General features: G+C 40.0%; 2 protein-coding genes across 10 annotated transcripts in view; both read right to left on the reverse strand.

Annotated features, from left to right (window-relative positions):
* Positions 1-1642: 1642 nt before the first annotated feature.
* Positions 1643-7393, reverse strand: LOC130908589 (MORN repeat-containing protein 3-like). Its single transcript, XM_057824174.1, has 5 exons — positions 7087-7393; positions 6864-7021; positions 6595-6751; positions 6348-6532; positions 1643-2407 (listed from the first exon to the last, which is right to left on the reverse strand). The coding sequence occupies exons 1-5, from the start codon at positions 7229-7231 to the stop codon at positions 2342-2344; spliced, it is 711 nt and encodes a 236-aa protein (XP_057680157.1). The 5' UTR covers positions 7232-7393; the 3' UTR covers positions 1643-2341.
* Positions 7394-22824: 15431 nt separating this feature from the next.
* LOC130908431 (microtubule-associated protein 4) overlaps positions 22825-26138 on the reverse strand; it is a 128233-nt gene continuing 124919 nt past the window's right edge. For 8 of the 9 annotated variants that reach the window (XM_057823840.1, XM_057823849.1, XM_057823844.1 and 5 more), the window contains one exon: positions 22825-25833. In XM_057823840.1, coding sequence (XP_057679823.1) covers positions 25826-25833 — 8 coding nt within the window. In that variant the 3' untranslated portion in view covers positions 22825-25825. The remainder of the gene's footprint in view (positions 25834-26138) is intronic. The other variant, XM_057823839.1, reaches the window with a different exon arrangement.

The following is a 26138-nucleotide window of genomic DNA, read 5'->3' on the forward strand; positions in this document are numbered from 1 at the left end:
ACATTTAAAACAAAAAATATATATACTGTATATGGCGGAAAACGCAGACAAGGCCGAAAAAGCAGTTTCGTTTCTGCTCTTGCACCCCTCTTTAAACTATTTTAAGCCAAAAGAACTGTTGTGTTTGATAGAACAATGTCTAAATGCTGCCATTGCAGTTTGCATGGCGCATTATGCCTCCGGACTTTTTAATTTGTCCGTTTTACCCTGGAGACACTTGTTTACAGACACAGCACAACCGCTTTTGTTTCAACTCAGTCATAAAGGGAAGGTAAGTAGCGATGAAGCGATCCCCATTCACGATGCTAGATGGCGCCAGATATCATTAAAGCGATGTTCTGTCATGACAGATCTCAGCTACTAGTTTAACAAGTTTGCATTATTTTATTGCAATGTTTTTCCTTATTCAGATTTGTTTCAAGACAACAGTTACAGTTAGACTTCACTTTGATAGTTAATGCGGTTATTGCAATTTTGTTGTTTTATCACAATAGATTGGTTTATTTACATTTCAAAAACCAGAAGCCATTCATTAACAAATGTGATTGCACTTTAGTTTACCTATTTAAATGTTCAGATATTATGATTTATAAACGGGGGTGCACATAAGTGGTCCGCATGCGCGCATGCGTACTGGACGTAGACAAACGCGCTGGCCCTCAACGGCTTCCATACGCTTTTGCGTACCGATGGCTGACCACTGTATTTGCGGCGGACACGAGAAAATCACTTCTCAAAATGTCAAAGCGGCAGGCCCCACTGAGTAATTATTTCCGTGCTCCCCCAACCCCGTCAAAAGACAGACGACAGAGACGTCACCGGAGCTATCGAGAAAAAAGGACTTTTGCTGAAAAGTGGCTGCAGGAGGTACCATGGCTAGAAGCAAATGATGCTCGCACAGAAATGTGGTGCAAAATTTGCCGTGAGAATCCCAATGTCGCTGATAAGAGCAGCGCATTTTATATAGGGTCAAATAATTTCAGCCATCCAAACTTTGTAAAGCACAAAAAAAACAGCATGTGGCAGTGTGGCGATGTCAGACAGGACCCCACTCGCCCTATGGACAAGTGGCGGAATAAAGTTAATGAAAGCGGAGCCTAAAGACGGCAAAAACGCCGACGACGGCCTCAAATCCTAAACCGGCGGTTTGTTGTCGCCGCTTGTAAAATCTATATCTAGCCACCCTTTTACTCGTTTGTTGTAGTTTTTGGTCATGTGTTCAATGAATGCATGTTTTGTTTTTGTTCGCATTTCACAAAGCTAAACATGCACGTTCCATGAGCACTTATGCGGATATGCCACTTTTACAAAGGCTTGGAGTTAATGTGGGAGCCGCATAATGCCCTTTATTTTGAATTAGTGCTTTTATGTTTATTTCTTTACATTTCACTTCAAAGTAATGGCAATTTTGTTGTGCCAGTTGATGTTAATCAAGTTTTAATTGTTAATATAATTAAAGGTAATTGGCTCTAAGTAAAGCTTGTCATAATTTTATCGCATCAGGCGGGTCGGCTCTCAAGCCCAATGAGGACCAAGTCACATCTCCAGGTCCTCCTCTGAGAACCTGGGCAAAGAAAATATGTGCACCCCTGTTTATAAAATATTATGGTATTGGAATTTAAACCCTAAAATTCCCCTGGAAATTGCACAGATTAAAATCAAGCCAAATCAAAAAATGTATGCAGTAAAGTTATCATTAACTATACAGCTAACTCTCTGTTTAGCCATGTATATTTACAAAATAAAACACAAAGCTAAATTAAATCCACATTCACTCACACACCAATTTCTTTTATTATTGTACATCCACCTACATGTCTTATTGCATGCATATTGATAATAAAAGACTTGAGTAGACAAAGGGGGATCATCTTGAAATGTTCGTCATTTATTATGTACCAGGATGGGTGTCCAAAACCTTTTTTTAAATGAGAAACTTTCAAATTTCAAAGGTCTCCAAAATGTCTACTTTTCACTCACCTGGTATGACATACTTATAAGGTGTGAAAAAAATGCCCTCCTGTTTAAAATTTGTTTTCCCCAGAAAATAAACATGTTGAGCTTTCCTATGATGTATTACACATGTCTATCGGACAATTTTGACATTTGGCCAAATTAGGGGTCTCAGAGCAGAACTTTTTCGCCATATATTCCAGAGAATTATTGCTTCAAAATGCAAAGTGTGCCCTTTTCAGTTCTTGTGGATGGCCTTGTAATGGCCTGTTGTCATTATGCCTTTTTTTCCTCCATGAATTAATGATTTCATGTGTGTATGAATTCACACAGAAAACAATGAGTGGCTTGAGGTACTGTAATTGAAGATCATTTCCTCGTTTCCTCATCAACTGTCATCCACGTATACAGACTCCGCTTCTGATAAAACCATTTGCATGTTCACGAGCGTTACCTAGGTGCGAAAAAGAACATTTATTGCTTAGTGACTTTGCTGCACTTGTGTTCAAAATTATTCAGCCATCTCTGTAGTTAAATGTTTTAGAATTTTGTTTTTGTAAATTTGTTCATTTAAACCTGTCCTGTTCAGCTGTTTGACACAGAGAATGGAAGTCTAAGTGCCCGGATGGTCAGAACATCGTCCCCCCCCGGGCCACCCGCGCACCTATCAACCGGCCTTCAGGGGTGGCAAGGAGGGATGCACCACCAACCCCACGCCCACCTCCACCCCCATCCACCCAGCCGGCCCAGAAGCCACAGCCGCAGCCCCCCAACCGGCATGGCACAGCACGCCATGGGACCACCAGCGGCCCACCAAGCCCAGGGCAGGGCAGGGTCCCTCGCCGACGCTTTTGTTTCGTGATGCAGAAGAGACGGCTGCATATAACCCGTTTTGTACTGTTTATTGTGCGTTTTCAATTGCGGTCGAATACTTGGTGCGAGTTTATGTGACTGTTTTTGATGATGTGCGGACGCTTACTGATAAGTATTAATCGTTTGTTATTGCTTTATCAGCAGCTACTTGTAAACGCAAATTTGAAATGCTGTTATTGAAATTGAGACTGATTTAATTTTATTTTATTTTTGTTTCATTCTGCAAGTGTTGATGTCATGAGCAACTGAATAAAGTCAGCAAACCACACAGACGTCTGACATGATCATTTGGGAGCTTTGCTCGCTGTCTAGCTAGGACTTTGTTCCAACGTCGTGCGGGGACAGTACAATGATGTATAATACATGTTTTTGGATTTTTTTTTTAGAGGGTGTTTAAAGGTATTTAAAGGGTTAATTCTGACTTAAGCGGAAATCCGGGTTACATCGCCAGCACAGGAACGGAACTCGTTCGTAAACTGGGGACTACCTATTAGTTAGACTACACGGCATGTCGGCTACACTGATGTACCTCTCGTCCGTGAGGTTTTATTATTTTATTAGGAGGGCGCGTAATTTCATGAAAGGCGCCTAAGCTGCCCAGTATAGCCAGGCTAGCCATATACAGTGAGTAGGGATGGGAATTGATAGGATTTTTACGATTCCGATTCCATTATCGATATTGCTTAACGATTTGATTCTTTATCGATTCTCTTATCGATTCTAATTTGGGGAAAAAGAAGAACAAACGTTTTGATTGGCATCGAGTTTGTTTAATCAGAAGTCACAACCTTACAAACTCACAACGTGATCAAAAGAGGCCCAAAGCCTCAATGTTAACTGGGGCAATAAGTGGCAAATACACAAGAATGTGTAACATTTTACTGAAACATTTATCTAATAGAAATAAAAAAATATTGGTATATATTGGCAGATAGATTTTTGTTCTGCCTTTAGCAATATGTGTTAAAGCAGGGGTCCCCAAACGTTTTCCTGTGAGGGCCACATAACTTTTCCCTTCTCTGATGAGGGGCCGGGGTCAGTTTGTAACAGAAAAAGTGTGACGATTGCAGAAGTGCATAAATGTAAAAATTATTGTTTTCAGAAAGCCACAATCAAATAACCCTTTCTGGATTCTTTATAATAATAATAATAATTAATAATAAAAACACTATTAATTAAATAGATAATAACCAAATAACCCTCTCTGAATTTTTCAAGGAAAACGCCAGAAAATAAATAACACGATTGAGAAAAAAAAAAAAAAAAATCAAAATGGCCGGACCAAATGTGGAGGCCGGCCGTATTTGGGCCGCGGGCCGCAGTTTGGGGACTTACTGGGTTAACGTGTATTATTTTACCATTACATTGAATTGCATGCCTTTTAGTTTTTGTGGCGCTTACATGCTCAAGTGGGGGCGCCCTTGCGCTTCCTCACTTGACAAAGAACGCGCTCACGTGAAGAAGAGCGCGCTTACACCCAAAGAAGAAATGCCGCATCCAAGCGAGTGGGCGAGTTAGTGAGAGAGGGAAACACTTCTACGAGCCTACGTTCTTTGTTAATGTTAATATCTACAGAGGCAACGCCTGTATGTATCATCTTTTGTGTTGTTGTGTTTCCACTCGATATCGGACACTTAAATCCAGTTGTGTAGTGGTTTGAACGATGTGCTAATGCTAGCGAACGAATGCTAACCATACTGTTATTAGCAGCTCATCATCGCTGATTTACGTTGATGCAAACCTGTTTGTTATTGGGGACGAAATTGATTTGTTTCATTTCTATTCTTAGTTTCACTCTTCAAGTGATGGTTGAATAAAGTCAGCAAATTATACCAACGTCTTCTGCATTGTCATTTGGGAGTTTAGCTAGCTGTATAGCCAGATAGCCAGGACTGAGCCTTAGCGTCTCGGTGAGGACATCGCAGTCGTATTCCCTCCCGATGCAGTTAGCTCCACCTTGCAATGACTGCAAGTCGCTTTGTTGTAATTTTTCCTCGTGAATTGAAGGCACACTTTCGAGCGTTTGAACCTACGTGCTGTAATTGTTATGTTTATGGCTGCAATGCTCGTGCTTACCCGTCGTAACCTTTCATTTTCACACTCTTTCCTGGTAAAGTGTAGTCAAACTTTGGAGCGAGTGGTTCTTGGCGCCATGCTAGTTTGATGCGTCTGGACAACAAGACACGTCACGACGCAATACGCGTCTTTAGGAATCGTGAAAGGGATCGTTAAGGCTTTTTCATTGTGATGTCGAGGCCTCGAAACACTCGGAACCGGTTCCGAATTGGAATCGGATTTCGATTCCCATCCCTAACAGTGAGCCCTCGCTACTTAGCACTTCAAACTTCACGCCCTCAGTCCATCGTGGTTTTTCTTGGTTTTTCTTTCATTTAAAAAAAAAAAAAAAATGCAGATGAGCTGTCTGGAGCCGATGGCATAGTCTCACTATCGCTCCTGCTCTTTGTTCATCAGGCAGTGCACATGCACTATAGTTGCTTAATAAAGTTAACGATGATTGACAGATGCTTGTGTTTGATCTTGCCAGATATACTAACTTCAAAAGTGCAGCATGCGTCTATCATAGTTTAACTTGTTAAACAGTCATGTATGTGAGCAGCTTGAGCAGCTTTGAGTGGACTCACTCAATGAAGCAAGTAATAGAGCCAATCATTTTTCTACTACTTTATGCTTGTTTAAAAATAATGTAGTAGTTTATAAAGTAATGTAAACAATGTATTAATATATATATATATATATTTTGTTATACTTACATAAAAGAGAAAAAACATATGTATCTCTTTTTAATGCTAAATCTGAATAAATACATTGAACACCTAAAAAATTTGGGGGGTGGGAGGGGGTGCGCTACTTCGCGGTTTTTTATTTATCGCAGCGGGTTCTGGTCCCCATATACCGCAAAAAAACGAGGGTTCACTGTAATAATTAGATTCAAAGGAAGCGACGTCATGGAGTGCGCCATCGCCATTACGAAATTGTAAACAATGTAGGCGAAAGGTACAAACGTGGCTTTCCTGCTCGTCGTTTTACAACTAAAAGAGCTAGTAAATTTTACACATGAATATGTGCATAGAAGACATCGAACAGCACAAACAAATTATAAGCTTCCAATTCGGTGATGACCCGTACGGACGGAGACGTCACACACGAGGCAGTTCCTTGTTGCGCAGGCAAATGCAGGCATCCCTTGCAGGAGCATGTTTATAAATGCACCTTAAACGTAGTGTGGACAGGTATAAAATACTGTCTGAATTACAAGGCAAAAAACTTATCCGTCCCAGTGTAGATGTAGCCTGAAAATAAATATATATTTGTTTTTTGCAAAATTTCTTCACTGTTAAAAACCTAATAACTATAACTGGGTTAACCATTTTCTACCCTGAATATCTAATCTTGTCAACAGGTTGAATAATTTTGAACATGCCTGTATATTCAGACAGTCAATTTTCAAAAATGGATCATATACATTGTAACAGTGGATGAGAACACTGTGCAATTTTTACCGGTGGAATTGGATACTTGGTAGGGAATGGTGCCTCTTCTCTCCCAAAATCCGACAGAGTTCCACATTTTGCATCCCCATCAACCCAAAGGCCGTCATAGATGATACCTTTGTCTGCATAGTAGAACTTTCCATGACCATTTTTCTTGCCGTTCCTCCAAGATCCTTCATACCAGTTCCCATTGGCTTAAACAGACATTTTAAAAGTTTGTCATTCAACCATGATAATAAAAAAAATAAAGACTTACCAAATTGAATTACACCCATTCCGTGTTCCTTATCCCATAGCCACTCCCCCTCGTAAAGATCACCACACTTATACGTGAGTCTCCCCCAGCCACTGCGATTGTCCTCACTCCACTCTCCCTCGTAAGTTGCATGCACATCGAAGAAGGAACCATGTCCCTAGAGATGGTACAGATAAGTGGCAATATTTCTGGGGAATAAATCTTCAAAAGCAATGGCAACACTACTGTGTAAAGTTTAATTCAGCAAGTCATGCAATAAAACTACATACATGTTTCATTCCATTTTTCCACTCGCCGCAGTACTGTGTCATATACGTCTTTGTGTCCTGTCGAAGAATGCTAAAGATACCATAACCCTCTTGTTTCCCAGATTTCCACTCGCCATTGTATAGCGAACCAGATGCCTTCCACTCTTGGGTTCCCCAACCTTAAATAAGCATAAATAAAACTTTGTCGTGCTGTCAATATTTAACAACAAAATAAATAACTTACCATGTTTCCTATTGTCCAACCATTCACCAGTGTAGTTATCTCCATTGACTGCAAATATAGTTCCACGAAGCCCTGATTTCTTTGCTTTATTATCTATTGCTACTGAGCGGGGCAGATTCAGTCGAGTGTTTTTAAGGAATGGCATCCCTGGGGTCACCTATTTAAGACATGAAGAGCACATTAGAGCATCTTGCCAAATGGACGATTCTATTACCGAAATTATTTGGCTTAGTCTATTTGCAAAATGAGTTTTCTCATTGCATTATGCTGGAGATGATAATACAATGATCCCTCACTTATTGGTATTAATGAGGACCCGAACCGACTGTGTCAAGCAGGGGTCCCAAGCTTTTTTCCAGTGAGGGCTACATAACTTTTTCCTTCTCTGATGAGGGGCCGGGGTCAGTTTGTATCAGAAAAAGTGTGACAATTGCAGGAGTGCCTAAATGTAAAAATGTATTTTTCAGAAAGCCACAATCAAATACCCTTTCTGGATTCTTCACGGAACAAAAGTAAATAAAATAAAAATAATAATATAATATAATAATAACACTATTAATTAAATAGATAATAACCAAATAACCCTCTCTGGGTTCTTCACAGAAAAAAGCCAGGAAATAAATACACTATTGGGAAAAAAAAAAAAAAAAAATCAAAATGCTCTCTGGTATTGTTCAAGGGGCCGGCCCATATGTGGAGGCGGGCCGCATTCAGCCCGCGGGCCTTAGTTTGGGGACCCCTGGTGTAAAGTGAAAAATCATGTCACGTTATGTCACCCCCATTTTTAACATACATTTTTTTTGTGTACATATAATATCAATAACCTTAAATACCACCCTATAAAAAAATATAAAATGTAAATTTTCTTTATACACATTTGGGCAAAAGTATTGGCACCCCTGCAATTTAGTCAGATAATGCTTAATCTCTCCCAGAAAATGATTGTAATTGTAATATCTTAATTTATTTTGCTTGCAATAAAAAAAAAACACAAAACAGAATGGGAAAAAAAGTTAAATCATTATCATAATCACACAAAACTCCAAAAATGGGCCGGAAAAAAAGTATTGGCACCCTTTGAAAAATCATGTCATGCTTTTTTAATTTGTGTAAATAGCAGCGTCTGTTACTTACCTGTAGCCCATAACAGGTGGTGGTGATAACGAAATCACACTTGCAGCCAGTTAAAATGGATTAAAGTTGACTCAACATCTGTCCTATGTGTGTAACACATTGAGCATGGAGAAAAGAAAGACGACCAAAGAACTGTCTGAGGACTGGAGAAACAAAATTGTGAGGACGCATGGGCAATCTGAAGGCTACCAGTCTATCTCCGAAGAACTGAATGTTCCTGTGTCTATCGTGCGCAATTTCATCAATAAGTATAAAGCCCATGGCACTGTGTCTAACCCCCCTAGATGTGGACGGAAAATAAAGATTGACGGGAGATTTTAATGAAAGATTGTGCGGATGGTGGATAACGAACCTCGACTAACATCCAAATAGGTTAAAGCTGTCCTGCAGTCCAAGGGTACAACAGTATCAACCTGTACTATCCGTCGGCATCTGAAGGAAAAGGGACTCTATGGTAGGATACCCAGGAAGACCCCACTTCTGACCCAGAGACATAAAAATGGCAGGCTGGAGTTTGCCAAAATTTACCTGAGAAAGCCAAAAATATTTTGGAAGAATGTTCTCTGGTCAGATGAGACAAATAATTAAGAATTTATTTCCATATTTGAGTGGAAAATAATTATTTGGTCACCTACAAAAAAGCAAGATTTCTGGCTGTCAAAGAGGTCTAACTTCTTCTAATGAGGTCTAACGAGGCTCCACTCGTTACCTGTATTAATGGCACCTGTTTTAACTCATTATAGGGATAAAAGACACATGTCCACAACCACAGTCAGTCACACTCCAAACTCCACTATGGCCAAGACCAAAGAGCTGTCGAAGGACACCAGAGACAAAATTGTAGACCTGCACCAGGCTGGGAAAACTGAATCTGCACTAGGTAAAACGCTTGGTGTAAAGAAATCAACTGTGGGAGCAATTATTAGAAAATGGAAGACACACAAGAACACTGATAATCTCCCTCGATCTGGGGCTCCATGCAAGATCTCACCCCGTGGCATCAAAATGATAACAAGAACGGTGAGCAAAAATACCAGAACCACACAGGGGGACCTAGTGAATGACCTAAAAGAGCTGGGACCACAGTAACAAAGGCTACTATCAGGAACACAATGCACCACCAGGGACTCAAATCCGGCACTGCCAGATGTGTCCCCTGCTGAAGAAAGTACACGTCCAGGCCCGTCTGCGGTTCGCTAGAGAGCATTTGGATAATCCAGAAGATGACTGGTAGAATGTGTTATGGTCAGATGAAACCAAAATAGAACTTTTTGGTAGAACACAGGTTCTCGTGTTTGGAGGAGAAAGAATACTGAATTGCATCCAAAGAACACAATACCCACTGTGAAGCATGGGGGTGGAAACATCATGCTTTGGGGCTGGTTTTCTGCAAAGGAACCAGGACGACAGATCTGTGTAAAGGAAAGAATGAATGGGGCCATGTAACGAGAGATTTTGAGTGAAAATCTCCTTCCATCAGCAAGGGCATTGAAGATGAGACTTGGCTGGGTCTTTCAGCATGACAATGATCCCAAACACACAGCCAGGGCAACAAAGGAGTGGCTTCGTAAGAAGCATTTCGAGGTCCGGGGTGGCCTAGCCAGTCTCCAGATCCCAACCCCACAGAAAATCTGTGGAGGGAGTTGAAAGTCCGTGTTGCCAAACGATAGCCCCAAAACATCACTGCTCTGAGGAGATCTGCATGGAAGAATGGTCCAAAATACCAGCAACAGTGTGTGAAAAGCTTGTGAAGAGTTACAGAAAACGTTTGGCCTCCGTTATTGCCAACAGAGGGTACATAACAAAGTATTGAGACGAACTTTTGGTATTGACCAAATTTTCATGGTGGAAAAACTTATTTTCCACCATGATTTGCAAATAAATTTTTAAAAATCAAACAATGGGATTTTCTGTTTTTTTTTCTTCTTCCACATTCTGTCTCTCATGGTTGCGGTTTACCCATTTTGACAATTACAGGCCTGTCTAATATTTTCAAGTGGGAGAACTTGCACAATTAGTGGTTGACTAAATACTTATTTGCCCCACTGTGTGGTGCAGCAGCAACCATTTGAGACATATCAGCAAGACCAGGGAGCTGGTGGTGGACTATAGGAGGAATGAGAAGTCCCATTTCCCAGTCATCATCCAGGGGGAGGTGGTGCAGAGGGCGGACTTATACAAGTGCCTTGGGGTCCACATTAATAATTAACTGGATCGGTCGCACAACACTGATGCCCTCTTCAGGAAGGGGCAGAGCGGGCTGTGCTTCCTGAGGAGACTTTTTCTAACGTCTGTGGTAGGATATTGAAAAGTTTTTACTAGTCTGTGGTGTCTAGTGCTTTGTTTTTCGTCATAGTGTGTTGGGGGAGCCGTGTCAAGGCAGGTGAGGTGGGCAGACTCAATAAATTGGTAAGCAAGGCCAACTCTATGGTGGGGCTGGAGTTGGGAAGTCTGAAGACTGTGGCTGAAAGGAGGTTGATAATATAATTCACAGCTATCTTGGATAACACCTCTCACCCTCTCCATGACGAGCTGTGGCAGCTGGGCAGCTCTTTCAGTCAGCATTTTATACCACCTAGATGCAGAACGGAGCGGTATAGGCGTTGCTTTGTGCCCACTGCCATCAGACTTTATAAAACAGAGGTGTGTGCTCGCGATTAAATGTACATTAATTATAAGAATGTTTCTGACAAAGTGCTGAAGGGAAAAGGTACCGTTCTCTCACGCACCGTATAATTGTTTGCATTAGTCTAACACATTCATTTAACTATAGTTTAGGCAGACTTCACTCTGTGGCCTTGACACGGTAAAGTTAATCACCTTATCGGGGCTCATGAGGGGGAAATGGAAAAATGGTACCGTTTCTCGTAGGCGCCGTCTAACGGTCTGCATTACTCGAACACACGGAATACAATTAATCAGGGAATAGTATCATTTCTCATATTTATGGTGGGACTCTACTGCTCTGACACACCTAGTGTAGAATAGATAGCACACCATAGTTTAATGAAAAGAAGCAGAATAAATACACAACGCCATCTTATCACAGAAGCCCAACGTGTGCGCCACGAGCAAGACTGACGCACCAAAACTTGCAAATCAGTTCTGCAAGGACAAAGCGCTCTTTGTCTGACAACAAGTAGAGCCAGCCCGGATAACAAAGTTGATAGCAGGCGCTTGGGACGTCAAGACCAGTGTTGGTCGCTGTGGCAACCACATCCCATCCACGCACAAACCTAAACAGGCCGAAACCGGCCAGAGAGGGATGATCCCAAAGCAAGGCCCGGCCCACTACATCATGGACTTAAAAACACTGGACACTGAGATAACACAGATTTTGCTGCACGGAAACATGTAGCCTTGTTTTGGATCCAGAAATGTCCCTCCGTCGTCTGTTTTTGCCTTTTTTTTGACCATTGTCGACGATTAAATAGTCAACCTGCTTTTGGCGAGTCTTTTTCAAACTTTTGGAACATGGATTCAGTACAAAGGGTTAACATCAGAGATGAACGCGCGAAATTCCGCATTCCTGGTTGGCGCGCGCGAGGCAGCATCGGCAGAGCGGCACTTTGCTTGGGTGTCGCCGTTTCCGTGCGGCTTGACTGGGTAGGTGAATTTCAACAGTGCCGATCAGCAGTTACGTTAGATCCCATTTGTATTTTAGTCATGGGTAACTTGTATGTATGTACTGTAGTTCTTATAGTTTGTTCTATGGTTTGTCAATATGTTATTCATTTGACTGTATACTGTCTGAGCTCCTTTCCCTATGAAGGATTAATAAAGTCTTATCTATCAATCAAAAATGCATGTTATCATAAGAACATTAAAGTACAGTTTGAAACGTGAATAAAATATTACTATAAGTAATATACATTCATATGATACGTGTGTGTGTGTTTAAGTGGCGGATGCTGGTCTTTCAATCAGGAAGCTCAAGTGTGTCCGCCTGTGAGTGCTTTGTGATGGGGAAAGAAACTAGAGTGCCAGAAGTCAAGTCTCCAAACACAAGCAGCTACAATAGAAAAAACATCAGAAACAAGCTAGATTTTTTTCGCTAGACGTTTTTAATAAAGCAACTGGCAAGATCACTGATTCGCTCATTTTGCTGTCAATTAAAAAGGGATTCAACTTCAGACAGATCATCCAATCATAATGCTGAGAACCAGGGCGTCTGGGCCAGCCGAGCCCCGTCCACTGCCAATAGACTCCTAGAGATGCACTGCGTCCAATGAGCGGGATAAACCCAGCCTTTGGCAAATGACTCGTCTTATTTCACTGTCGTGGAACAATGTACTCTCAAGCACAGAATCCGCACTGTTTAAAGGTCTGTGAAGCTGCACGAATGAATGAAAAGCAAGCCACATCGTAACCAGTGATATTTAAGCCAATTCTCAACGAAAGTTGAGCGCATTTTATCCTATATTTAGTCGAGCACATGTACACACAACACTATATACATTTGATCACCTATTTTTTGACATTTTGACAAGCTGTTCTCCCCATGCAGCCTTAGAGCAATCACATCTGGTGTACATACATACGTACGTAGATGTGAATAAAGTGTACATAAATATGTTTTGAAAGTCTTACTCTTATGACAAGACACTCATCACATAATTAAAAAACATGCGATTCACTGAGCACGTAAACGTTGAGCCGCGAAGTAGCAAGGGATCACTGTATTACTAAAACGTCACATTTAATATTTAAATTTGCAATGTAATAAAACTTTGTAACATTGTCAATAACATCAATTCCAACATTATAAAAGCAAAGAGATGTATTTATTATGTTATTTGCCCTATCCTGATACTCATACCTGAGATGAATGAATCGAGCAACAAGTGTCTGGAAGATGAAGCTAATAAACTTCATTCGAAGGAGTTCAGGGCACTGTGGGAAATATACAAATAAAAAAAAAATAGAAATATAATGATGTGCTTCAAGCAGTTCAGCTTTGGGCTTGAAATTCAAATGGACAACAATAATCACCTGTCAAAACATACAGAGTTGCCCAAACGGTGAAAAAAGATGCTTGGTGTTTGCTTGAGGAACAACCATTTTAACTACATTTGTAATGAGGGTAGTCCTTAAACAAATTGCAGCAAGCACAGTTTGTTGAGATGACAATATAAAGCCTTTAAGTGTGTGAAGGCAGATGATGTGAGGATATGACAAGGAAAGTGACATCATTTGAGCTATTCAGAAAAGTACTCAATGGCATACTGGTGATGCTTTCACTTTTTATCAGGATAGTGCAGAATGGTTATAACTGTTAGTAGTCATGCCATACTGTTGAGAAGTTTTAACATTGATTCAAACGCTCCTGTGTTGAATTTGCGCTTTCTGAAAACATGGATCTTCAGTTGAAGACCTGCTGAACGCATGCGTGAATGGCTTCTTGTGCCCTCAGTATTAGGTGGTAAGTTTCAAGGCAGCCATTCAAAAAAAATAAATAAAATAAAATAATAAATAAATAAATAAATAAATAAAATACCTATGCGGACACAGTATGAAAATAAATGAGGATCTAAATACAAAAAATATTTTAATGAAAACAATGGCAATGTATTAAAGAAAAACATTTAATTATTTGCTACTTTTCATGCTTATAAGTCATTTAAAATACACCTGATCTGTCCTCACTAAATGAGACGATATTCAGCACATGTAGAACAATGGGAAAAAAGACAGACATTTTAACAACATTTAACACAAAACATTGTAAGTTTAAATGTCCAGTTAGTCAAATTGATATATAAATTCAGTAGATCAAATTAACTTAGCTTGCATAGCAAAAGTCCACTAAATGCAAAGTTTTTTTTTGGATACAATTTTCTCAACAAATCGTTCAAACACATATTTCCTCCAAAAACAGCTAAATATACTGTAATCTTTCGACTATAAGGCGCACCTGACTATAAGCCACGACCCACCAAATTTGACACGAAAACGGCATTTGTTCATAGATAAGCCGCAGCTGTCCTCACTGTATTATAGGATAGTTACACTTTTACACTGAAAGATATTAAACGGTAACACTTTATTTGACAGCGGCATCATAAATCTCATAAGACCAAATGAACCACCAGGACGCTTTGAACCAATTGACTGCAAAGCTTCAATGCTTCAAGAAGCTTCATTTGGCCATCACTGCTCCCTTAGGGGAGACATTCAACTTCTGCTGCCACCTGCCGTCAACACTGTTTTTGTCCAACATGCCTCCAAGCATGCATTGCAGCAGTACAGATGAAAATAACAAACATAATTCATGATCTGTGTTAAGCATATCTCCAATTAGTGTTCCAGTTGTTTCAGTAGTTGCTAGTTATGATATCTAGTAACACTTTATTTGACAGCGTCGTAATAAGACTGTCATAAGACCATCATAATTATGACATGACACTGCCATGAGCATTAATGAATACTTATGTGTGATATTATTGTGTGTCATCTGGTAAATTATCTCACTTTTGAATGGATGTAAAAGATCCAAGCAGGACATTAATTGAGTTAGTAACATAATTTACCGGATGACACACAATGACATCTGTCAAATGCATTCATTGATGTACATAATGGTGTCATGTCATAATTATGACAGTCTTATGATGCCGCGTTAAAAAAAAGTGTTACCTATTAACCTAATTAAATCAACTAATAAGCACTGGACTGTAAGCCACAGGATTCAAAGTAAGGGAAAAAAGTAGCGGCTTATAGTCTGAAATTTGCGATACCTCGAAATTAAATTACGAATGCATCAAAAACATGAAACTGAAGCTGAAACAAAAACTTACCTTATGTTGGTCTTGAAGGGAACCTCGGACTTAAAGACTTATAAGCTCTAATAAGTCACAATTGTTCTCTTTTACTAAAATATGTTGTTAGGAACATAAAATATTGCAATTGATTTAAAAATCTATAATATTTAGTACATGTTTTGACCTAGGCAGGGTGCCATGTTTTATGCGTGCAATGCAAGCTCGGGGATGACGTAGATTGTCACTGTTACTAGACGAACACTACCGGGTTTCTCCAATTCCTTCTCCACAGCAAGACGTCAAACACATGCGCACATCGGTTAAATGCGATTTGAGTACTTATTTTTGTGTTTTGAGTATCTATTTATGCTTTTCATTGCCTCAAAATACTTTTTGCATGTGTTTCCCTCATACTTTTAAGCATTGTGTTTTCATGTGGTAGCTTTAAAGTAGATGATCTTTTGGCAACATTTGTCACGTTGCATATTTAAACCACCCCTATTTGATATCACCAGTGTTGTTAATCTTATTTTAAAAAGTAATCAATTAGTTACAAATTACTTCTCCCAAAATGTAATTGAGTTAGTGACTCAGTTACCTGAATTTAAAAGTAATTAGTTACTTGGCAAAGTAACTGCTGTTACTTTTCATGTTTTTTTTCTTCTTTTCATTCAAAAAAGAAAACAAACAAACAAAAAAAAAACATAGGTCACACTATGTGAAGTTCAAAGAGTTTTTGGGACAATTGGCCCTAGCCCAATTCTTTACCTGAAACTTAACTAGACGCAGGGGTTTTACAGATATTGCGATCACTCGATAGTAACCTTTGCTACGTTTCGAAGTAATTTAATGTTGTGAATCAACCGTTAAAGTTGTTAAACTTGCTCCCGTTATTGCATTTGTTCCCTTCTGTCTACTTTCGCCATGTGAAAGTTTTAAAACTGTTTCATGATTTAAAGATAGATACAAGTCAAGATTTTGCCAATTTAGGAATATTTTTGATAAAAAGTGACTTAGGTTCGCTCGGAAGGTTCTCTACAACAGATCCTTCCTCAGAAATTACTGCTTTAAGATGCCGGCGAGTCTATCATTTTACATCTAGTTCTATGAACATGTGATATCTACCGGAGCATCATGTGGGTGGGCGTAGTTTGTAGGCTATCGGCTACAGTCAGGCATTATTGGAGCCAACTAGCATTGCGTTTGTATCTCCATTCCTTCCCCTCCACTCCCGCTCTGTTCCGTGAAAGAGTCTGTGTTTCTCAGACTTTTCTCGCGTCATTCAACCAACGTTGTAACGCATAGTAACGCACGCCTTTAAATCATAAGTAACAGTAACGGCGTTGCAAAGATGAGAAAAAGTAATTAGATTACTCACTACTGAAAAAAAAATAACGGCATTAGTAACGCCGATATACTCTAACGCCGCTATTAAAATCTCTAAAAATTCCTATGTTTTCGTATTTTCTCAAAGCATCTTTAGTGTGTTCTGTCTGTATGCATCTAAACAAAACAATTTGAAAGCGCAAGGTAGTACTTTGGGTGTCAAATTCGCCTCTTGTAGGACGAATGTTTCGCCAGCGTAGCACATTTTGGCAGAACACCGTTTTTTTTGTTACTCTTGTCTCGTCTCATCCAGTCTTTTCTATTCATTTTGCTTTTGCTGCTCATTTTGTGAAATATTGACAGTGCTTTCATGCTCATTAATGTTCCTCTTGGGTTCAAATTGAAAGGGTTGAACAGATGACATGTTTATATCGCTAGAGTCATACTCTGGAAGCCCGGCAGCGTAACCATGTGACATCACCGCCTTGCGACATAAAAAACAATGGCGATCATCCAATTTTACAAATTGTATAAAAACTAAAACATCAAGTGGGGTTTCAATATCAAATTATTTTACCTCATAATAACATTTATCTTTTAAGAACTAGAAGCCTTTCTATCTGTGGATACCTTTAACAGGGAGCAGCTGGATCCAGCTATGTTATATGAGTTATATGTCATATTGACTGTTGCCACTGGAGGCCAGTGTATTCACCCAAATCAATAAAACTAAATGCAAACTTTCAAAATAAACCATTACAATGCCACTGTAGTTAAAATAATCCTCGAAGCAGCAAAATTTGAGTCAAAGCTTTTTTCCTCATCTAATTACTCAGGTTAATTGATTAATCGTTGCAGCACTACTCTGGTTCGACTGATATGTTGATACTCGTAGCCTACTCGAGGCGTGCCCTCTACTTCGAGTTGGTGGAGTTTTCTAAAGTTATACTCAAGATGAAGACTTGAATGGATTTGGTAGTTATTTGGAGTTTGTTTTGTTTATCATTATCTGAATAACTCAATAGGTCAACAGATACCTATTTAGCACTTTTGCTCCGTTTCATTAAGACTATAACGTATAATGTTTGTGCTTGGCCTCTGATTAAAATAAATGACCTCCCCAAAATTCGACTTATACCCCAGTGCTGCTACTTATGCCCCCCCCTTCATTGCGCATTTTGGCTGGTGCAACTTATAGTCCGAAAAATACGGTTCCTAGTTTATGGTTTTACCCCATAAAAATTTTGGAAAATACTAAAGCATATTGTTATTTTTTACTTTACCGGGACCGGATGTATGGGGGAGTCTGAGTGGGCACGGCCCACCCAGACGTGAGTCATGCCCACCTAATCAAAATGTCGGGAATATCTATTGTAACGTCGCACTGGATATAGAGAACGCACGGAGAGTTGGTCTCACCTACTTTTTTATTGCGGGATTAACGGTTACTGTTGGCCGCAATCACGCCGAACAAGCAATCACCAAAACAAGCCGTTTTTCCAAACTCGTTTGTTATCCGCGCTTCCTCTCTCTCCTCCACATTCTTGCAGTCGGACATCGGGGCATGAATGACGTCACCAGCCACAACAAAGCGTCGCCATATTGAAATGGGGGCAAAAGACGAGTCACAAGCGGTTGCTCTGTCGTGCATTGTAGTACAAACGCTTTAAACTTATCTTATTTGCGGTCTTTTTTTCCGTGGAATGACTAAAAGTTGCCGTGTTGCGGGTTGTAACACAAGAAAGAGTTCGGAGCCGCATTTGAAGTTCTTTATTCTTCCTCGTGAGAAGAAAAGGACAAGCAAATGGCTGAAAGCAATCAATTGAGGAACAGTAAAAGAAGACTGTTCCGTGGACCATTCTCGCCAGTGGGAACCTAAATCCAGGCACATTTACGTTTGCAGCTGACATTTTATAACTGGTGAGTAAACTTTGATCGATCTTTTTGTTTGTTTTTTGCCCCAATTAGCCACTAGGATTCAATAGACTCGGCAGTGGTTATTATTACCGTAACTGACAACTCGCAAAGCGTTATTTTTCTTTTGCCGTGAACTGCTCTGATCGGTCAATCGGTGGGAATTGGTTATTTTGCCGTGACGTGTTCACGGCTAAATAATGCTTGGAAGCGAATTACCGGTTACGGCAGAAATAATCACTCGTATATACTAACAGTTTTCTTAGTTCCACACAGTACATATTCCAAGTAATTGATAAAGGTCAACTTACTGGGTGACTTTATGACGTAGTTGTAGATGTTTCCGAACTCCATTGCAGGCAATTCCTTTGGATTGTTCATCCAGCTATCAGCTGTGACTTTGTATGGGCAGATTTGCAAGCCAATACACGCTAATTTTAAGTTGTATCGCCTCCTCGCGTCTGCCGGCAGTGTCTCGTGATAATAATAAGTCATGTTTAAGACGTTTTTATGAAAAAAACGCAAACCACAGCTGAAATATATGAATTTCAGACGTTTGTCTACAGATGTTTACCTGTGTGTGCCCCCATCTCAAAAGGGCGACACGTTGCTATGAGGGATGACGTTATCGTGACATCATGCCGACTGAGAGAATAAGTAGATAGATGAATGAAAAAAAAAACAAACAAACCTAAACAAAAAAACAAACAAATAAGCCCCCCAAAAATTAATGCAGCCTCAACGGGACACAAGCCAGTGTCCTACTTGCACCGGTCCCAAGCCTGGAGAAATGCAGAGGGTAAAAAAAAAAAAAAGCCTGCATTGGGGGTGCCCCCTCCAAATTTCTTAGTGCCCACTCTGGTGGGTAAACCTAGATCCGGGCCTGACTTAAACTACAGAAATGTTCATTCCTAAACAGAATGATTGTGGTAATTTATTGGTTTTGAATTTACAGCCTTATGTTGGCCTTAAAAGGGAGCAGCTCGTACATACTTTTTAATCCATTCTTTGTGTAAGTGTGTTTGCACTCCATGGGGCAACTTTGAATCTCATGACACTTGTAATGACAATAAAGTCGTTCTATTCTATTCAGCCAGACAAGTTGTCATATTCCCAGTTGCCACTAGAGGGCAGTGTATCCTCCTAAATCAACAAAACTAAATACAACACTTTCAAACAATTGCAACACCACCCTAAATGATTTATCAAAGCAGAAAAATTGAATTTGAGGCTTTTCTCTAATCGAATTACTCGACATAATCGATTAATCTTTGCAGCACTATTATTAACATTATATTTTGTGATGAAAAACATTCAATTATATGTATCTTACTGAACATATTGCAGATGTCAGAACTTTTTTCTACATATTTCATCGATGATATTAGCTGAAGGTTGAAAGCTGAGGTAAAATCTTTTTTATACTGTATTTACAATAATTTACATTTTTATTCCATTTGATTTTATAACTGGATAACTGAAAATCTTGTCACCCGCCATCAAAATAGTGAACCTTGATGATCCTTTATTGCGTTCTGTCCTTAAAAAAACATTATCTTGACATTCAAAGCAAATGAATCTTACCACTCTCTTCCTGTGAGTGCAAAGGGGTCACTTGAATGCATTCAAACCTCTATCTCGACATTGACCTTGCCGTGTGCTCCTGTAGGGCATGGGACTCTCTCTTCCCGCTCAAAGATGATGCAATTCCCGTGCTGCCCACCTGGAATGACCCGTTGTCACGTCTACTCACAGTCCCAAGTTGGCCCTTCTTTGGAGACCTTGGTCCAGCCATCAATTTTGTCTCGAAGTACCCGGCTGTTTCCCTTTCCTCTCTCAGGTGGGGTGGCCCGCTATCCTCAGGGCCTGAGACGGGGGTTGGTGCCTCCCAAATTCGGGCCATGCTGACCTGCAACGCTCTGGGATTGGTGCCAACACAGAGTGGTGTGTGGAGGGGCTGCCCCAGCCGTCTGTGGTCAACTTCTTGGACAGGCTCAGCAAGCACGATCCTGTCACTGACAAAAGACTAATCTCTTATTTACAATATTTGGTTCATTGACTGTGATCCTGGGTGGGCTGGCAGTCAACGGACCAAGTTGCACCACCATTGTTTGCTGTATTGTTCTTGACACACCCTTTATTGATGCACCATGTATATTAATACTGTACATTCGAGAGAAATTCCAATGAACAAGACTAAAAAAGGTCTTTTGATGACCAAACTATTTACCCAAACGATTAGTCGAATTTTTCTTTTATCCCAGAGAACGAAACACGTCAGGAATTTAAACCAACTATTACCTTTGTCTGGCATAAAAGAAAAATTTGACTAATCTATAAGTGTAGACAAAATGAACTCGATACAACTGTTTACCCATACGGTTTTGAGACTTTTCACCATTCGTTTGAATGCAAGGGCGTAGGTTTGGTCTCAACATTGGTAGGGATGCTATAACAGCATAACCTGCATGTACACTTTTCACAAATATGCTGATGTGTTGTGTCCTATGTAAAAACTTGAAATTGTTATTTTCAATAGAGAAAGTCCTTTTTCAAAATGGGGGAATTCCCCCTTGGTTCAGATAAAGGAAATGTACAGTGGTTGCGTCCCCCCCCCGTGAAACAGAATGGGACCTTTCTCTAAGCGGATTCTTGCTCACGTTGTGCTGGTTCTATAGTTCCCATCAGAGTTCACTACATTTTTCACAGTTGAATTAACATTAAGAGTAGAAAACATACAGGAGATCACTTCTCTCTAAGAAGCTTCCTAATCAAGCTTTGGAGGTTAGCAAGTTCACACAGTTTAACTCTGATGCAGGTTGGACTTTAGTGGCGTGTTCCCCACCTCCACAACATGGACGGTGTTTTACATTTCTTACAGTGGCTTTTGCTGGCCAAAACCCCCCCTAATATCCCTCCTATTTGAAAAGGGCGGAGGAAGCGACATGTTCACATGTATTTCTGTTGGGGTTGTGTGAGTACCTGTGTGTGAGGTGGGAGGGGGTCTAATCATCAGCCAAAAAATGGATTGGCACATTCAGCAAGTGAAAAGGGGTAAATGTAAGTCTGAACATAATGAAAATACAGTACTTTATAATGGTAGGGCCAATTCTATCCTTACAGCATGTGAAGACAACGTAAATTACATTTAACTGAACTCATGGTTTAATGCAAATAAGGTTACGTAAAAGTTGGTGGTGACAATTTGAGCATCCTGAAAAGTTGGTATTATTATGTCCAGGGGTCAATTTTTTCCAGATCCTGTCGGAACAAGATCCGGCACCTCTTCATTTTGGCCTCCCTGTGTTCCAGCACTTATTTGGGCAGATCCGGCACCTCTCATGTATAGAAAATAATATAAAACCGTTTTTTAAAAAATGTATTGTATTAGCCCCGAATGGAGGGAAAGAAGGAGAGGAGTAGCTGATGGCTTTCTCCACTTTATTGTGGCAACAATAAGAAAACCGCCACATCCGACCACTAACTTTTGCTTCTCGCCAGTCTCCCCTTGTTTCCTACAACATCACAGCCATGCAGTCTCAGCCTCTCTTAAAGGGACCGTGTCTAGTTACGGACATTACAGTATAAAATAATAATATGCATGAATTCATTTACAGAAAAAATGCCAAGAATTGCCAGTTGTTTATAAAAAAATAACGTCATTTGAAAGTAGATTTGTTGATGCACTGAAAAGCTTGACCAACAAATCACACCCGACATTAAATAAAAAGATAAAACTTGCGGCATCTGGGGAGCAAATAGCCAGGATCAAACGGTATTTCAACATGCAAAAAATACAGTTTACTGTCTTTTTTCAAAAAGAATGTAGAGGGTTCAAAACGAGCTGTAGTGATCATGCTAATGGATAGGACCGGGAGCAGCAGGAGGCTAGCGCCGCAGCAGCTAGCCAGGTTCACAGACAGCCAGCCAAGCCGGGGCAGGAGGCTGCTACCGTGGCAGCAGCTGGTCAGGTTCAGCGCCACCCGGAGTGGGGCCAGCTACAGCGCCAGCAGTCAACCAGGTGGATCACCAACAGCCGGAGCAACAGGCCAGTACCTTAATGGTAAATTCGGGTTTGGGCTACACAATTTTTAAGGCGGTGGGAACTTTGGGCCGAGAGGAGACGGGGATGAAACTCAAAAGTATGGCTTTGTGTTATTTAAAGTAATCTGAGATTTGTTTTGTTTTACAAGTTAGACTGTACGTTACTGTAAGTCCCACCTGTAGTTATATGGGCAATTGCCCGTGCTGTGCAGAGTGTCGCCTAAATAATTGTAAATTGTTGTCATAACATTTCTACCATGGATATTACCTGAAATTGAGGCTTTTCAGTCCCACAACATGGCAAGTGGGCATTTGCGTGTTGTTTGCAGCACCATTTTCTGCGTATGTTCCAGGACCTGTGCCCGTCTCATCATCCCTGCGCTGTCATATGTACTTTGCGTTCCGGTACCTTATGATTTACAAATTAAGCACTGGTTATGTCCCTACAGTCCCTTTGCAAACCCACGCCCTTGTTTGAATGAGAACGTCGCCTCAGTGCTAACGCAGTCTCTTCAACAATCCTGGTTATGGTTCTGTCACAATATAAACAACACAGTGATTTAACCATTTTCAATTGTTTAATTTCACATCACTAATTAACAGGTAGTCACAATTAACACTTATTTGCAAACCAAAAAAAAAATCTGAAACAGAAAAAAAGCGACACAAAAACAAGGAGGTTCTGCCAATGACACCAAGTACGTCTATTGAACACATCCTATTGTTTTGTCAGCATGCTCTGCAGGTTTACAACAGTTACTTGGGAGCTATTAGGTTTACACTTGTACATCTGCTGAGTGCATGCCAAAGCACTCACTGGGGTAAGATGACAGGAGTCTTTGTTACACAAGCCAAACCTACGCAGCTATCGTTAGTCTTTTGGACTGTCAACAGATTATAAATTTGAACCATACACAATAATCTGATATGCAATTCCAAAAACCTGTCGATGCCAATGTGCTGTGAAATAAGGATGGGTATTTTGTAACATTACATTACAGATTAAGTCAATATTGGGATTCAAGTTTCCCGAAACAGATCAATTATTCTATGCTAGAGTCAGCATTGTTTACAATTATAGAACCTGCCCATCCCTACTACCACACATTTACCAAAATGTTCAAATTGAGAATATTTTCAACCATTTAAACCATAAGAGCACACCTGCTGTGAGGGTACAGAAACAATGATAAATACAAAAATTGTTCAATATGTCTAAAACATTCTTTCACTTCAAGGGCCCCTTTCTAATGAAAAAGGCTAACATTTTAAAACAGTAATTTTCGCCAGATAAGTCGTTAAATGTTACGATAAAGCGTCCTTCCCATTTCGATACCAAGGTACGATGACGTCAAAAGAAAAGAAACCGCCTGCTAAACCCTGCCGCTTTTGGTGTTCTTTTCTTTTCTGAGAGAGCATCAGCAATAAAATACCTATATACATCTGTGCAGTCTCATAGTAGTAGCATGAAGCCGACAACAAAAACATCCAAATAAACAAAAAAAAAAAAAAAAGCAAAGCTCTGGGGTACAGGCAAGCTAAAGCGTCGCCAAAAACTGGCACATTGCAAAATTCACACAAATTTGACTAATTCGAATTAAATGAAACTTAAGATTTTGTTCAGTATTATGATTTGTTCTTTGCTTATGTCATTAAGAAAAGACTTCCATTAAGTTGTAGGATCTTGATTTAGAAAAAGGTCCACTTTGATCGAATAAATCCAGGTTTAAGGTGCAATGTCGTGCAAGGATTTCGAAACATTTAGGGAGTGTTTAGCGGGTTTGATTAGCCACGGCACATAATCTTTTAAGATTTCTAAAACTGAAGTCAATCAGTGTTTTACTAAATTCCCTTTAAAACGGCAATGTTTTTTTTGTGTGTTTGGGGGACATTGCCAATAAAGTCACAAAAAACCTTGGGCTTTGAACAATACGGTTGTTTTTAAGCTTTGTTTTTTGATAGTAAAGAGGAATAATATGATAAGAAATTGAACATACAATCTGTTGCACAGAGTCATGTGTAAGAACATGTTTGGTACTTACATTATTTACAGTGGTTAACTTCGCTTGTATCACAATTACGGTTATTAAAATGTTAGTTAAGCATGGTTAATAGGTTAAAATCTCTTATGATAGCAACACTTTCAAACTTATTTTTCAAATATTGCATGTATTTTGTTTAAATTCTTAAACTAGGGGTGTATTGTGTTCAACCTTGCACTGTTTGATGTCAAAATGACATAGTCCCTATCCATTCCTCTCATTATTGTAAATAAACCTGCCAGAGATGGATGCATTTTAAAGCTTTTCTGTCCCCGAGTGGACAACACAACAGAACCTAATTAGAATGCTATGCTTCAAACTGCACTGAGGGTTTTTTCATTTCGAGTGGAGCAAAAACATCTGTTAAACCAATAAAAACACAACAATAACTCAAAATTAAGCGCTAAAGGGAATTCTAACAAAGACTTAGGGCCACCATTTTTTTAAAAGCGCTTATTTGCCTGCTGTAGTTCAATTTAATCATGGGAGAATTAAAGTAAAACCACAATGATCCAATACGTCTTCGCTTTCATGTCATCGACTTTCATCATGCATTTTGTCCGCATTCTACCTTCTGGATTACTGCAGTTTACCATAACGGCGTAACTGAATGGTCATGAAAGAGGCACATACTTGTCGCAACCACCTTCCCAATTTGCATATCTGACTAAAACGCCTCACACTTCTGTTACCTTCAAATCTATCCAGAAAACACACTCGCACCTTGGCATTTGACCACATTCTTTGCTCACTTTCCTCTGAACATCCAAATCGAACTTTTTTGAACCATTTCGTGCCTTAGCGCTAATGTTACAGATATCACAAGAAACTCCCAAAACAAATAAACCAGTTAGAATTTAAAACAATGCGAGGTAATCAAAGCAATTCGAAAGGACCCCATCAAAAGCTACTTTTTAGGGTTGTCACTCAAAATACTATCACAAAGAGTTAAACAGTCAGAATGTATTGGGTGTGTATGTCAGCCTGTTTATGGTTTTAAAATGGATTCAAGTGATATTTATGTAGAGATAGAAGTGGTTATTGAGGGAACAAGGAAGAAATGTATCTGACAAAGGGCTGGCTGACAGTATTGAGAGGTCATCACAGCTAAATATAGAACAATGGGGAATCAATGGTGCATGATTTTACTCAATGTAGGGTGTTACAAGCTTAAAAGGTGTGTAAGATCCCTTTATAGGGTTGCCTATGTCCCCCCGAACATCCTTCAAGAGCAAAAAGGAGGCAGAGGGGGAGCTGACGCATCTCAGACAATGTATGGATCAGGGTTGTGGCGCACGCTACAGGAGGAACCACGTGAGTGGGGGGTCTGTTGTCATCAGGAGGAGCAGGTGACGATGTCGGCGCCGTGGTCCGTACGAGAGCGAGCCTTCTCGCGGAAGTTGAGCTTGTAAAACTCAATCTGCGGCAGAAATGTTGGAAAGAAAAGGAAGGATAAGCGCAGGGTAAACAAGAAAGAGGGGGAGGCAGTGAGATGAGGAAGGCAGAGGGACAGCAGAATTAGATGCCTGCAAGATAAGAAGTCAAAAGATATTGGTGTGATCAGCTTTGTGAGACTGCCACCAGGAGCACAGAGCAAAGACACACTGACAGTTTATGTTAACCTCACAGTGGACAGAAATAGCCTCAACTCAAATGGATGGAAGCTCACAAAACAATCAAGCTGAGTCACACCAAGATTCCTAAGTTAGTTACATGGATTAAAGTAAAAAAAACAAAAAAACAAAACAAAACAAACAAAAAAAACCATTTGATTTTGTTAATGTGGTGTTTGAGGTACTTAATTCTGCTGCGATAAATCTAGATGCTTAGA

Source organism: Corythoichthys intestinalis, chromosome 20 (assembly GCF_030265065.1).
Source record: "Corythoichthys intestinalis isolate RoL2023-P3 chromosome 20, ASM3026506v1, whole genome shotgun sequence".
Taxonomy (NCBI): domain Eukaryota; kingdom Metazoa; phylum Chordata; class Actinopteri; order Syngnathiformes; family Syngnathidae; genus Corythoichthys; species Corythoichthys intestinalis.

Excerpts from the sequence above, each read along its gene's own strand:
- LOC130908589 (XM_057824174.1), bottom strand. The coding sequence starts at position 7,231 with ATGCCATTCCTTAAAAACACTCGACTGAATCTGCCCCGCTCAGTAGCA. Across the intron at positions 6,752-6,863 it reads GGAAAAATGGAATGAAACAT|GGACATGGTTCCTTCTTCGA; the intron begins GTATGTAGTTTT and ends TACCATCTCTAG. Across the intron at positions 2,408-6,347 it reads CCAAGTATCCAATTCCACCG|GTAACGCTCGTGAACATGCA; the intron begins GTAAAAATTGCA and ends TTTCGCACCTAG.